This window comes from Mizuhopecten yessoensis, unplaced genomic scaffold (genome assembly GCF_002113885.1).
Source record: "Mizuhopecten yessoensis strain PY_sf001 unplaced genomic scaffold, ASM211388v2 scaffold10807, whole genome shotgun sequence".
NCBI lineage: Eukaryota > Metazoa > Mollusca > Bivalvia > Pectinida > Pectinidae > Mizuhopecten > Mizuhopecten yessoensis.
This window is the reverse complement of record NW_018408731.1, coordinates 127,142-142,327: the sequence shown is the minus strand read 5'-3', so window position 1 is coordinate 142,327 and position 15,186 is coordinate 127,142. Positions and strand designations below refer to the sequence as shown.

The 15,186-nt window shown below is 37.8% G+C and overlaps 2 protein-coding genes across 3 annotated transcripts in view; one reads left to right on the top strand and one right to left on the bottom strand.

The window, feature by feature from the left end:
* Positions 1 to 1,176: 1,176 nt before the first annotated feature.
* On the bottom strand, positions 1,177 to 11,226 carry LOC110462578 (DNA-directed RNA polymerase III subunit RPC7-like). Its single transcript, XM_021516577.1, has 5 exons — positions 10,974 to 11,226; positions 8,269 to 8,461; positions 7,799 to 7,929; positions 7,073 to 7,195; positions 1,177 to 1,862 (listed from the first exon to the last, which is right to left on the bottom strand). Exons 1-5 carry the CDS (start codon positions 11,088 to 11,090, stop codon positions 1,776 to 1,778), a joined length of 651 nt encoding a protein of 216 aa, XP_021372252.1. The 5' UTR covers positions 11,091 to 11,226; the 3' UTR covers positions 1,177 to 1,775.
* A 188-nt stretch (positions 11,227 to 11,414) lies between these two features.
* Positions 11,415 to 15,186, top strand: part of LOC110462577 (ATP-dependent Clp protease ATP-binding subunit ClpX-like) — a 15,533-nt gene continuing 11,761 nt past the window's right edge. The window contains exons 1-4 of one of the 2 annotated variants that reach the window (XM_021516576.1): positions 11,415 to 11,511; positions 12,832 to 13,136; positions 13,544 to 13,593; positions 14,404 to 14,623. In XM_021516576.1, coding sequence (XP_021372251.1) covers positions 12,908 to 13,136; positions 13,544 to 13,593; positions 14,404 to 14,623 — 499 coding nt within the window. In that variant the 5' untranslated portion in view covers positions 11,415 to 11,511; positions 12,832 to 12,907. Of the gene's footprint in view, positions 11,512 to 12,831; positions 13,137 to 13,540; positions 13,594 to 14,403; positions 14,624 to 15,186 lie in introns of both variants that reach the window. The other variant, XM_021516575.1, reaches the window with a different exon arrangement.

The following is a 15,186-nucleotide window of genomic DNA, read 5'->3' as shown; positions in this document are numbered from 1 at the left end:
AAATAATTTGCCCTCCTGCATCTATCCAGTTTCCTTTACTCAGTGGCTCCATTACATATCCAGGCATCTTTAAGGTAAACTATCTAATCAGACTTGTTTATTCTGACATCCTGTTGTAGCTGACTACATCTATATAAATATCTGATAACATGTGACTGCTTCACGTATATATCCAAGTGCAATCAAAACGGGATACAAGAATACACTCTTAAAGAGATACGATCGTAGTCTGTCATTCTGTTAAAACAAGCTGTGACTTCAATATACGATCCACTGCCCCCATTGCAAAATTGGGATCTTATATTTTCTCTTTACTTTCTAAAAACCTGTTTGTTTCCTAGTGGCAACACCTCACTTTGGACCTTAGTGTTGAACATTTGCCCAAGTGAGGAAGCAATGGGTTTTGTCCCCAGGCCAGGACACACAAAAGTCCTTAAGTTTCTAAGATTCAGCATATAGGGCGATTCCAACAACTAGTTAGTTAAGCTACTGTCAATATAATGTAACCAGGCGGAATACTATGCTGGGTGCCTTTGGCATGGTATTTCAGTGAGGTAGCACTAAAGTCGGCATCAGATCTGCACTATCACAAGGTGGCATATATTACACAAACACCCTGCCTCCAGCACACGTCCAATACACACATGGAGGCATGTAATACACAAACACCCTGCCTCCAGCACACATCCAATACACACATGGAGGCATGTAATACACAAACACCCTGCCTCCAGCACACATCCATTACACACATGGAGGCATGTAATACACAAACACCCTGCCTCCAGCACACATCCATTACACACATGGAGGCATGTCTTTAAATAACCTGAGCTGTTAATGGGATGTTAAACATAATAAAACCAAACTAAAATGCTAATATTGTTTCTTGTAATTTCACAGGATAACTAATTGATTTCTGAGGAACCCTGCTTTTTGGGGGTTTAAGACTGAAGTCATAGTCAAATTAAGGTATGTTGAAAAATTCAACTACTGGAATTAAAGTTTTAATTCTGTCATATTATATATAGGCATCAAGGTGAGTGGTGCCGAGGTTTTAGTTAGCCATAACACGTCAAATCTTTCTTCTAGGTTTACCTCAATCATGATTTGTCCTAACTGCTAAATCTGACTAAATCTTGATGTTTAAATCAAAAAGCAAAACAATACTGGGTTTTTGAAAACATGATTTATATATTCAACACATCATAAAAGTTGGTTGATAACATCAGTCAAAAACACGTACAATCTTGTGTTGTTCGGCTAACAATCATCATGACACCAGCTTCATTGTACATGTACAGGATGAGAGTTACATTTACAATATACTGCGTACATTGATGCCAGAATACACTGTAATGTTAACGTACCTATATGTATATTAATGCACCAGTTATTCATGAAAACAAACATCTTTCATTAATATGATGAAATACAAATTCTACCAGAAATAATCAATTGGTAGCATTCTATTTCTCGTAAAAAAATCTACATGTACCATTACCTGGAAAATTATTGAGAAATCTCACATTTTCTCATCAGCAACATTCTGGTAGACATCTGAACTTTTAACTGAATGCGATCTTGAAAATGTGAGCTTAATCTTTAATTCAAAGAATTAAAGAAAATTTATTCCATTTTCAATCCGACAAAGACCACACATATCCATTCCATTGAATGTCTGAGCTAAAGTATTAATCTTATTTTTTTTAAATCAAACTGAGGATAAAAAGTGTTTCCGTTCCATACGACTAGGTACACACATATCATCATGATCAGTAGACTGGCCCCTCATCAGCATCATCATCCCCACCATTGTCATCCTCACCATTGTCAAAGTAAGACAAGAGGTAGTCAGTCTCCTGGAGTAAATAAAACACACCAATCAAAACAAAGATCATAAATGATCATAAATGCCAAACTCACATGGTTTTGATGTCACAATTAAGGAAACAGTAAGTTATTAAACATCAAAAACAGGTTTAAACCTTAGTGAATTTAGGTGTAATATTGAAATTAGTGTCATTGTGTAATACTTTTGATGTTGACTTTGGTGTTGGTTAATTAACATTAATGTGATATTAACATCAGATTAATGTTGACATTATTGGTTTGATGTGGACATCACTGTGATATGGACATTGGTACATGACGACATCAGTGTAATAATGAAAGGTGATGTGTTGTGTAGGTGTGGTATTGACACTAGTGACGTGTTGTGTATGTGTGATGTTGACACTGGTGACGTGTTGTGTATGTGTGATGTTGACACTGGTGACGTATTGTGTTGGTGTGATGTTGACACTGGTGACGTATTGTGTTGGTGTGGTGTTGACACTAGTGACTTGTGTAGATGTGATGTTTGCACTGGCTGATGTTATCACTGGTGACGTGTTGTGTAGGTGTGATGTTGACACTAGTGACTTGTGTAGATGTGATGTTTACATTGGCCTGATGTTGATACTGGTGACATGTTGTGTAGGTGTGATGGTGACACTGGTGACGTGTTGTGGAGGTGTGATGTTGACACTAGTGACTTGTGTAGATGTGATGTTTACATTGGTCTGATGTTGACACTGGTGACATGTTGTGTAGGTGTGATGTTGACACTAGTGACTTGTGTGGATGTGATGTTTACACTGGCCTGATGTGACACTGGTGACATGTTGTGTAGGTGTGGTGTTGACACTGGCCTGAGGTTGACACTGGTGACATGTTGTGTAAGTGTGATGTTGACACTGGTGACGTGTTGTGTAGGTGTGGTGTTGACATTGTCCTGATGTTGACTCTAGTGACGTGTTGTGTAGGTGTGGTGTTGACACTAGTGACTTGTGTAGATGTGATGTTTACATTGGCCTGATGTTGACACTGGTGACATGTTGTGTAGGTGTGATGTTGACACTAGTGACTTGTGTAGATGTGATGTTTACACTGGCCTGATGTGACACTGGTGACGTGTTGTGTAGGTGTGGTGTTGACACTGGCCTGAGGTTGACACTGGTGACATGTTGTGTAGGTGTGATGTTGACACTGGTGAAGTGTTGTGTAGGTGTGGTGTTGACATTGTCCTGATGTTGACTCTAGTGACGTGTTGTGTAGGTGTGGTGTTGACACTGGCCTGATGTTGATACTGGTGACATGTTGTGTAGGTGTGATGGTGACACTGGTGACGTGTTGTGTAGGTGTGATGTTGACATGTTGTGTAGGTGTGATGGCGACATGTTGTGTAGGTGTGATGTTTACACTGGCCTGATGTTGGTACTGGTGACGTGTTGTGTAGGTGTGATGGTGACACTGGTGACGTGTTGTGTAGGTGTGATGTTGACATGTTGTGTAGGTGTGATGTTGACACTGGTGATGTGTTGTGTAGGTGTGAGGTGGCACTGGCCTGATGTTGACACTTGTGATGTGTTGTGTAGGTTTGATGTTGACACTGGTGACGTGTTGTGTAGGTGTGATGTTGACATGTTGTGTAGGTGTGATGTTGACACTGGTGATGTGTTGTGTAGGTGTGATGTTGACACTGGTGAAGTGTTGTGTAGGTGTGATGTTGACACTGGCCTGATGTTGACACTTGTGATGTGTTGTGTAGGTTTGATGTTGACACTGGTGACGTATTGTGTAGGTGTGGTGTTGACACTGGCCTGATGTTGACACTGGTGAAGTGTTGTGTAGGTGTGATGTTGACACTGGTGACATGATGTGTAGGTGTGATGGTGACACTGGCCTGATGTTGACACTGGTTACGTGTTTTGTAGGTGTGATGATGATACTGGTGACGTGTTGTGTAAGTGTGATGTTGACACCGGCCTAATGTGGACACTGGTGACGTGTTGTGTAGGTGTGATGTTGACACTGGTGTTGTGTATGTGTGATGTTGATACTGGTGATGTGTTGTGTAGGTGTATGTTATAGACACCTGTATGTATTAGGACATCAAGGTGGGTGTACAATAATGTTAGAGACACCTGTATGTATTAGGACATCAAGGTGGGTGTACACTAATGTTAGAGACACCTGTATGTATCATGACATCAAGGTGGGTGTACAATAATTTTATAGACACCTGTATGTATCAGTACATCAAGGTGGGTGTACAATAATGTTATAGCCACCTGTATGTATCAGGACATCACGGTGGGTGTACAATAATGTTATAGATGGTGATAGTGGTGATGTGTTGTGTAGGTGTATGTTATAGACACCTGTATGTATTAGGAGATCAAGGTGGGTGTACAATAATGTTAGAGACACCTTTATGTATCAGGACATCAAGGTGGGCGTACAATAATGTTATAGACACCTGTAAGTATCAGGACATCATGGTGGCATGTGTGTACAATAATATTATAGACACCTGTATGTATCAGGTAGGTGTATGTTACAGACACCTGTATGTATTAGGACATCAAGGTGGGTGTACACTAATGTTAGAGACACCTGTATGTATCAGGACAACAAGGTGGGTGTACAATAATGTTATAGACTCCTGTATGTATCAGGACATCAAGATGGGTGTACAATAATGTTATAGCCACCTGTATGTATCAGGACATCAAGATGGGTGTACAATAATGTTATAGACTCCTGTATGTATCAGGACATCAAGGCGGGTGTACAATAATGTTATAGACGCCTGTATGTATTAGGACATCAAGGTGGGTGTACACTAATGTTAGAGACACCTGTATGTATCAGGACAACAAGGTGGGTGTACAATAATGTTATAGATGGTGATAGTGGTGATGTGTTGTGTAGGTGTATGGTATAGACACCTGTATGTATTAGGAGATCAAGGTGGGTGTACAATAATGTTAGAGACACCTGTATGTATCAGGACAACAAGGTGGGTGTACAATAATGTTAGAGACACCTGTATGTATCAGGACAGCATGGTGGGTGTACAATAATATTATATATATATGTATGTATCAGGACATCATGGTGGCATGGGTGTACAATAATAGTATATACACCTGTATGTATCAGGACATCAAGGTGGGCGTACAATAATGTTATAGACACCTGTATGTATCATGTAGGTGTATGTTATAGACGCCTGTATGTATCAGGACATCAAGGGGGGTGTACAATAATGTTATAGACGCCTGTATGTATTAGGACATCAAGGTGGGTGTACACTAATGTTAGAGACACCTGTATGTATCATGACATCAAGGTGGGTGTACAATAATTTTATAGACACCTGTATGTATCAGGACAGCATGGTGGGTGTACAATAATATTATAGATATACGTATGTATCAGGACATCATGGTGGCATGGGTGTACAATAATGTTATAGCCACCTGTATGTATCAGGACATCATGGTGGCATGGGTGTACAATAATATTATAGATATACGTATGTATCAGGACATCATGGTGGCATGTGTGTACAATAATATTATAGACACCTGTATGTATCAGTACATCAAGGTGGGTGTACAATAATATTATAGATATATGTATGTATCAGGACATATTAAATATCAACATCCTGAGCCTTTTGGTTATTCAGAACAAGTTGTTTAAATATTTTGAACATATTTGCTCCTTGTGACCTTGAATATGATTCAAGGTCATACATTTGAACAAACTAGGTAGCCCTTGATCCTAGTATGCTACTGACTAAATATCATCCCCCTGGGCATTTTGGTTATTCAGAAGAAGTTGTTTAAAAATTTTAACATATTTGACCCCTGTGACCTTGAAAATGGGTCAAGGTCATTCATTTTAACAAATTTTGTAGCCCTTCATCCGAGTTTGCTTCTGGCCAAATATCGACACCCTAGGCCTTTCGGTTATTAAGAAAAAGTTGTTTAAGTAAAATATTGACGCCGGACGCCGGACGGACGGACAGACGACGGCCGGGCGACGGACGCCGCGCCACGGCATAAGCTCACTTAACACTTCGTGCCAGGTGAGCTAATAATGTTATAGACACCTGTATGTATCAGGACATCAAGGTAGGTGTACAATAATGTTATAGACACCTGTATGTATCAGGACATCAAGGTAGGTGTACAATAATGTTATAGACACCTGTATTTATCAGGACATTAAGGTGGGTGTACAATAATGTTAGAGACCCCTGTAAGTATCAGGACATCATGGTGGCATGGGTGTACAATAATATTATAGATATATGTATGTATCAGGACATCATGGTGTAGGTGTATGTTATAGACACCTGTATGTATCAAGACATCAAGGTAGGTGTACAATAATATTATAGACACCTGTATGTATCAGGACATCATGGTGACATGGGTGTACAATAATAGTATATACACCTGTATGTATCAGGACATCAAGGCGGGTTTACAATAATGTTATAGACACCTGTATGTATCAGGACATCAAGGTGGGTGTACAATAATGTTATAGATATCTGTATGTATCAGGACATCAAGGTGGGTGTACAATAATGTTATAGACACCTGTATGTATCAGGACATCATGGTGGCATGGGTGTACAATAATATTATAGACACCTGTATATATCAGGACATCAAGGTGGGTGTACAATAATATTATAGACATCTGTATGTATCAGGACATCAAGGTGGGTGTACAATCATGTTATCGACACCTGTATGTATCAGGACATCAAGGTGGGTGTACAATAATGTTTTAGATATTTGTATGTATCAGGACATCAAGGTGGGTGTACAATAATATTATAGACACCTGTATATATCAGGACATCAAGGTGGGTGTACAATTATATTATAGACACCTGTATGTATCAGGACATTATTGTGGCATAGGTGTACAATAATGTTATAGACACCTGTATGTATCAGGACATCAAGGTGGGTGTACAATAATATGTATGGTTGTTTATAACTATATACACGGTGTATATAGCAATATATTCACCACAACACCTAAAAGGCATCGCTTAGTGACCCCTAAAATGAGGCATGTACAATCTGAATCACAAAAATCTTATTTTTGATATTTTTGACACATGAGAATATTTATTAATGATACAAGTGCAAGTTATCAACCCTTTACTGACATGTAACTAATTAACGAAGAAAACTAAATCTGTGATCATACAAACCTCCTCAATTTCATCTTCTTCATAAAGCTCCTCTTCTGCATCTTCATCCCCTTCATTTTTCTTTTCATCTTCATTTTCATCTTCGTCACTTTCATCTCCCTTCTCCTCCTTTTTCTCTAATTCCTTCAATAAAATAGATTTAACAGACAATTTCATTATTATTTTAGTACCTCTGTAAAAATCATGCATTTAATATCTAACTAACCGTGTAAACACTGCTTTAGAAGGGATGAGATGAAGTGGAGGAGAAAACCTTGTACACTTATATTACTGACACCATCTTAAAAAACACACACAGGTTATACAACAATGTCATAATCACTTTCTCAGTATCATAACAAATAACATTCAGCAAAATATGAAAGATCTATATACCAACTACTGTAGACTACTGTATATAACTTACGTACTGTAAGTTCTGTGGATTAATTATGTTTCGTATATACTTTATTGTGTTATTCTTCCTTTCAGTACTTTTTTCCCCCAAGAAAAAGAATTTGCATTTCAGTTATAAAACATCATTAAATGTTTGTCTTAATTTGCATAAGTAATTATATGTTACTTACATATGCATTTGATGCTTAACACATCAAAATAAGAATCATGCTAATTATAGCTAATCTTTAGCATTATACTAGAATTGCTATGTGTAAATTATCTTTACAAAAATGTTCTAAGGGAAAGAACTCTTACTCATCTGCTTCACAAACAATTATTAGTCCTCACCTCCAGAGTCTTTTTTACATCACTCTGGTCTATTTTTTTCTTTTTCTTAGGAATGTTAGGTTGAACTGTCGAACCAACTTTTCTGGATTTCTTGCTTGTTATTTTCAGTTCTGCTGGGAACCTTCTCCAGTCTTAAATACCAAGAATATCTTATGTATGAATAAATGAGTTAATAATACTTGTTCAGTTATCAATATTGACAAATAATAAAAACAAAAAGCTGAATTTTATTGTTTTTCTGATTTCGGAAACTGTTAAATTCCAGAGTTGACAGAAAGCCTTGAAATATGTATAAAATGTAATCTAAGAAGCTATGTTGGGGAAAAAAATCACATTCATATAATATACATTTTTCTGAATGTTGTACTTCTGGGGGAATTTGCAAAAATAGGGCAAGGGGTTTATAAAAAGAAATTGCTTTTCTTGCTTAAAAACAACTTGCATATAAATACAAGTTATTATCATATTACCTGGTTCCCATTTACCATCTGTGTCACTGTTCAGCTGATATTTATCTGAGTATCTGTCTATGTCCTTGCGATTTGCAGAGGTTTGTTGATAAAATGCTGACCTCTTCATAACTCCACGGAACTCTTGTTTTAAGGCCAACATGTAATCAAACTCTTCTCCTTGAAGTAGAGGTACAGGCTTAAAGTCTGTTGGCTGAAACATGTAAGTAAAGTGAAAATGTGATCATGAGTGGACCCAAGAATTACTGGTAATATATGGGGGTTTTACATAATATAGCAAAGATTGTCTTGATGTCAAAGGGTGGTCACATGCAAAAATTGGTGGGCAAAATGGTGTGTATATATGTAACTGATGAGGATGCTTCGACCAACTATTTCTCAAAATAGAGAGAGCTAATGCTCATTGTTTAACATGTACGACTCTAAATAAATCTTCTTGTATCTTGTAGTTAATTACTGTGGCATATCGGCTTCACTTGGATGTTCCAGAAAGATGAAACATTAACAGACCTGTAGCTTTTACAGAATAACCAACAGGTCCATGGAATGCAGACAAGTTCGGATTAAAGCTATTTGACGTGATAATGTTGATGGAAAATCTAGTCCATTGGAACCAACTGTCTAGGACTGTGTCTTCTTTTGCCACTTCATCACAGACAGGTATCATCTTTTTATATTATTCAACTACTGATGTTTACCCATTGGTATTTATAACTTGAGACTTGGACAGGTGTAGTAGGACTGGGAAGGGGACTTCTGGTGACCAGACAGCTCAGTCGGCTAGAGCATCTGGATCTGTAAGGTGTAGGGCCTTCTCAGGTGTAGGGCCTTCTCAGGTGTAGGGCCTTCTCAGGTGTAGGGCCTTCTCAGGTGTAGGGCCTTCTCAGGTGTAGGGCCTTCTCAGGCATAAACACATCGGGGGAGACAGTGCTAGAGGCGCTTAGTGCAGTAGCAGGCTAACTCAAAGCCCTCAAGTTACTCTGCACGCACAACGTTGTCTGGAAGCTGGTGGTCTAAGAGTTTGAACCCAGATAAACAGATATTCCTTCTTCTGCAGCAGTGCTTGTTTAACCAAGTGCCAACCTTTAAATAAAAACAAGAGGCCCAGAGGGCCTGTATTGCTCACCTGGATATCTAAGCAATCATGGCAAATTATTCTCCAAAGAAGATCCAAGGGAATATGCCAGACCCCAAGGCCAATCCTTGTAGTATTAGATTGTTCATGCCCAGCAATTTTATGTATGGTTATGGGTTGGGGATCTCAACTGTTTCTAAGCTGTGACTCAGAAACTAGGTCCCTAGGGTTGTGGCCAGACCCCAGAATCAATTATAATATCATGACTGCATTCGTCTCTTTTTCCACAGCATTTGTATTTATAGTTTTGGGGTGGGGATCTCAACTGTTCCAAAGTTATGACCCAGGGGTTAAGTCTGCAAAGGTGGGGCAGACCCTGGGGTCAATTCAAATAGCATGACTGCATTTGTCTCTTTATGCCTAACAATTGTATATATATTGTTTTGGGGTGGGGATCTTAACCATTTCAAAGTTATGACCCAGGGGGCCATAATGGAAGCATATTTGCATTCATCTCTTTATACTCAGCAATTGTATATATGGTTATAGGGTGGGGATCTCAACTGTTTCCAAGCTGTGACTAAGAAACTTGGACCCTCAGGGTTCGGTCAGACCCCATTGTCCATTCTGATATCATGACTACATTCGTCTCTTTATGCCTATAGCATTTGTATACATAGTTTTGGGGTGGGGATCTCAACTGTTTTAAAGTTATAACCCAGGGACTATGTCTCCAAGGGTGGAGCCAGACCCTAGGGCCATTCTGGAAGCAAATATGCATTCTTCTCTTTATACTCAGCAATTGTATATATGGTTATACGGTGGGGATCTCAACCATTTCCAAGTAATAAACTTTTTTGGCCCCACCCCTTAGCCCGGGGGTCAGCCCCACCATTTGTACAATTTTGAATCCCTGCCTCCCATAAATGCTTCCAACCAAGTATGATCGATATCCATGGCATAGTTCTACAGAAGAAGTCGTTTATAGCAATATAGCCAAATTGACCCCTTTTGGCCCCGCCCCTCAGCCCAACCATTTGTACAATTTTGAATCACCACCACCTAGGGATGCTTCCAGTCAAATATGGTTGATATCCATAACTTAGTTCCAGAGAAGAAGCCGCTTAAAGCAACATAGCCAAATTACCCTTTTTGGCCCCCATCCCTCAACCCCCTGGGGGGTCAGCCCCATCATTTGTACAATTTTTAATCCCTGCCTCTCATGAATGCTTTTACTCAAATATGATTGATATCCTGTGCATAGTTCAGAAATTATTAGTTCTACAGAAGAATTCCTTTATAGCAATATAGCCAAATTGCCTCTTTTTGGCCCCCGCCCCTCAGCCCCCTGAGGGTTCAGCCCAACCATTTGTACAATTGGGAATCACCACCACCTAGGGATGCTTCCAGTCAAGTATGGTTGATATCCAGTCAGAATTTCAAACACCTGTGATTTTTTTCACGGTGACAGCTAAAAGTCCAGGACAACTCAGCGTACCTTCTAAATGAAACAGTTAAAGGACGCATCTCTTAGTTATCAGAACTTTGAATTATCAGAGAAATCATTAGATGCGTTCTTTTCACGGATTGTTTCCCTCGTAGTATTGTGTAGTAAACGGGTTCTACTTACGGGATATAGAGGGGGAGGTTGCAATATTGGAGCAGGTAACGCCTCTCCTCGGCCAAATCCAAGCGCTTCCACATTAAACGAAACGTTCCGTCCGCGTCCTCTGCCTCTCCCAGCCATTGTTTGCAATAAAATTCAACAGCTGGGGTGAAATTACAGTCTACGATACATAGTTGGATTGCACATGCGAAACTACATTCTGGGCGCCGCCATATTGCTTTGAGAGAAGTCGTTATTTATATATCCTGGCACACACATATAATCACATGTTACTGGAACATTTATGATAAATGTAGACATTTTTTGTTATATTTTGTCTTTAAATATTATAAATTATTTGTAAATAATAGTCTGCTTTTTTTTTTTTACTATATACTGTAAACAAGCCTACGTATGTAATGTAGCATAAAGTATACCTCCCTAAACGACCTTCACCTTCGAACAATCGTTGTCATCGGAACACCTCGATACTAATATTCCGAAGGCTAAGTTGTTAAATGATGAAGATTTGAATTGTTTTACAGAAGGCATACAATAACACGTATGTATTTCCATAATAGTTAGTGACATGGATAAATCTATTGTTTTTGTCAGACTAACTTCTACAAGAACCAGTACACCATATATATGGTTTATATACAGTAATACACATGATATACGTGTGCCTAGCACTAGACTAGACTAACACTGACAAGTGTAACGTTAGTGTGTCAAAGCACTGGTCAAAGTAGCTCACGAAGCCCATTGCCATGGACCAAAGTTCTACAGCAGAGATAGAGATGTGTGAATTTCATTTGGATAGAAATGACAGGGATGTTTTTTCAAGACCAGGATATTTTTTCACACATTTTTTAATTGTACAGTGACAATGTATTTCTTAGTTTTGAAGACTTCAGTGCATTTGGCACAGGTCAATTTCTGTTTATTTGATCCCTTGTATAGTTTGATTTTCATAATTTTATTTCAGATAGGCCTATATTGTTTAGGTGTCGGCTTAAAAGTATGGTAACATTATTTTGCATAGTCTGTATTTGTTTTGACCAGAGACGTATATAATAATATATATGTCTCTGTTTTGACAATAAACTGTGGCTTTCAGACACTGTAATGGGATTAATTTTTGCACAGTCAAGGGGCTACATCACTGTATAGTACATGAGTAGCAGAGTCAAAATCATAGTTATATGATAGGTATGTTCTACACAAAAATATGCTTTGGGAATCTCTTCAGTATCCCGCTACTGCTCCCAAAAAGTGTCACTATGCATTGACAATTGGTTGTTGCAGTATGACTATATCTTTTCTGAAAAGAAAACCATACATTGCAGAATTTTTATGAAAATATGATCAAGGTGAAATAAATGAAATACATATTCAGTAAAGCTAGACCGGGATATTAACTCCTGACGCCAGGTTGATTTACTGTCCTTCTAACCAACAAGCTATTTGATCAATGGAAGTAGCATGGCTTAACTGCGCTACAGTTATATATATATCTAAAACGAAAATAAGGGGAGGTAACTAAATGTACGAAAAACCAGTGGAGGGGGACCGTGATCCTTAAGGGAGTTCCATCAAAACTATGGTGTCTCTGTCAGAAGTAAATGTTAAAATGTGTTAAAATGTGGTCACATGCATGTGTATTTCAGCCATGATTGAAATGTTTGTATCCCCCTCTCCCTACTCCCACCCCTCCCCCAGGTAATAAATGAGGTTTCCTTTGATTTCTAGCAACTTTGAATAATGTATTACATAGCAACAGTTATGTACTGACAATAAAATTGTATCTTGGTTCCAGGATAAAGATATTCTTTACCAAGTGTTAAATGTAGTTCTAAGATTTCTTGTTTTATTATTTCAGGATGGATAATTAAAGGACAGAGCTACACTTCCATAGGAGGCTATCTAGCAAAGGGCTTAAAACTTAGACAGGAAGGATGGCATCCTTTGTCAGGGGAAAATGTGGTGTACAATCCAAAGGAAACCTTTTTTCTGGAACATGGTCAGAGAGACGATATCTCTATAGTGTTTTGTCAAGATGTTTTGGAGGAACAAACAATTCCTTTTATTCCAAAAAGCATTCAAAAGGAAAACCAAAAAATTATAGATCAATACTAGATCGAAATTTTGAGTATATAGAGCATGCATCTCTAACACCGCACAAAGGTAATTTTTATCTCCTCAGGTTTCCACAGTATTGTGATGCATGTACATATGCAGCAATCATCGATTGGCCACTAGCCACCAGTGTTTTTTTGTTGTTTTTTTTTACATTGAATGACTTTCTATTTCAGTAACTTTCACCCAAGTTCAAGGTCATTGAGACTATATATAAGAAAAAAATGTACAGTTTAGTCTGTGTTCTGTCGTTGATTGATCTCTGATTAATATCATAACATTGGAAATGTTTACATTTGACAGTGAACATTATCAATATCAAATCATGCATTAAAACATAACATGGTTTTATAGATGTATTAAAACTACTAAACTACTAAAAAATGAGTCGGGGTTAGGCATACAAATTTATTAATATTAGCTTTTTTGTTATGTCTACATAACTTTGTTAGCAGGTCGAACAGATATTATACCAAAGCATCGTGCTGTGCCCAGTCCAAAACAGGTAACAGACTTTTACAAGCATATATTCTGGCTAGAGGTTTCATTACCAAGGAGTTTTGAGGTATATCTGGAGATATCTTGGGTAATTTCCTAAAATTTGTGACTGATCTCAAGCTGTTGTGTTGACCATACCTGTATTGAAGTGTTAAAAACAGTTACTAAGCCTATATGTATAGATTATATTTTTATTTTGGGGGTTTTATATGTCTATCAGGAACAGGATGTATAAAAAAAAGAATAACCTCTACCGTCCTTAGTGTATCATGGTGGAATATATCATGAAGATAAAAAAATGTTGGATATATAAAAAAGGTCACAAATACTGTTAAAGCCTGCCTGTCAGCTGTTAATTTGTATAAATCTACACCAGGAGGTAATAACCAATACCAACAATATAATATTTGTGTAATTACTGGTTTCGCCAGATGGATTATTATGTAGTCAGGCCTTCTGATGGAGGACAGCTTAACAAAAATAGCTGAAGAAGTTGTGTTAATGTATAATAGATGCCTAGTGATACGTAAGTAGGAACTGGACTTTGCTTTGGAGCAACATTTTTAATGAAGTATATTCTCATATATTGTCGCCTTAAAAAATCAATCACTGTACATACAGTATGAATTTTGTTCGGGATGCAACATTCATCCTTGAAGCAACAGTGTTGTTTACAGTATGTAGATTATTGATGTGTTGTAGTATATCAATTGGTGTGTTGTAAATATACAGTCTATATAACTGATCTACCAATATAATAGTCAGTCAGTCTTCATGTATCCTCATTTACTAGATGATATTTTTTTATTTGTTCCAGATTTTCAGCTTCCTCGACGAGCGTGTGGTTGGGCAGGAGAGGGCCAAAAAAGTGCTTTCTACTGCCGTTTATTACCATTATAGGAGAATCCAACACAACCAGCAGCTAAAAGACACACAAAATCTGCACCAGACTTTTTCAAGTGTGGGACAGCAATCTACACAACAGTTAGCCAGACAGAATGCCAATGTGAAGACTCTGACTACACATGGAAATAAATGTGTGTTCACTATGTGCCCTACCTTCATTATTAACATTATACCGTAAACAATGTAATATGTGCCCTACCTTCATCATTAACATTATACTGTAAATTAACATTATACTGTAAATTAACATTATACTGTAAATTAACATTATACTGTAAATTAACATTATACTGTAAATAATGTAATAGGTGCCCTACTTTCATCATCAACATTATGCCGTAAACAATGTAATAGGTGCCCTACCCTCATCATTAACATTATACTGTAAATAATGTAATAGGTGCCCTACCTTAATCATTAACATTATACTGTAAACAATGTAATAGGTGCCTTACCTTCATCATAAACATTATACCGTAAACAATGTAATATGTGCCCTACCTTCATCACCAACATTCTACTGTAAACAATGTAATAGGTGCCCTACCTTCATCATCAACATTATACCGTAAACAATGTAATAGGTGCCTTACCTTCATCATTAACATTATACTGTAAACAATGTAATAGGTGCCTTACCTTCATCATCAACATTATACTGTAAACAATGTAATAGGTGCCCTACCTTCATCAT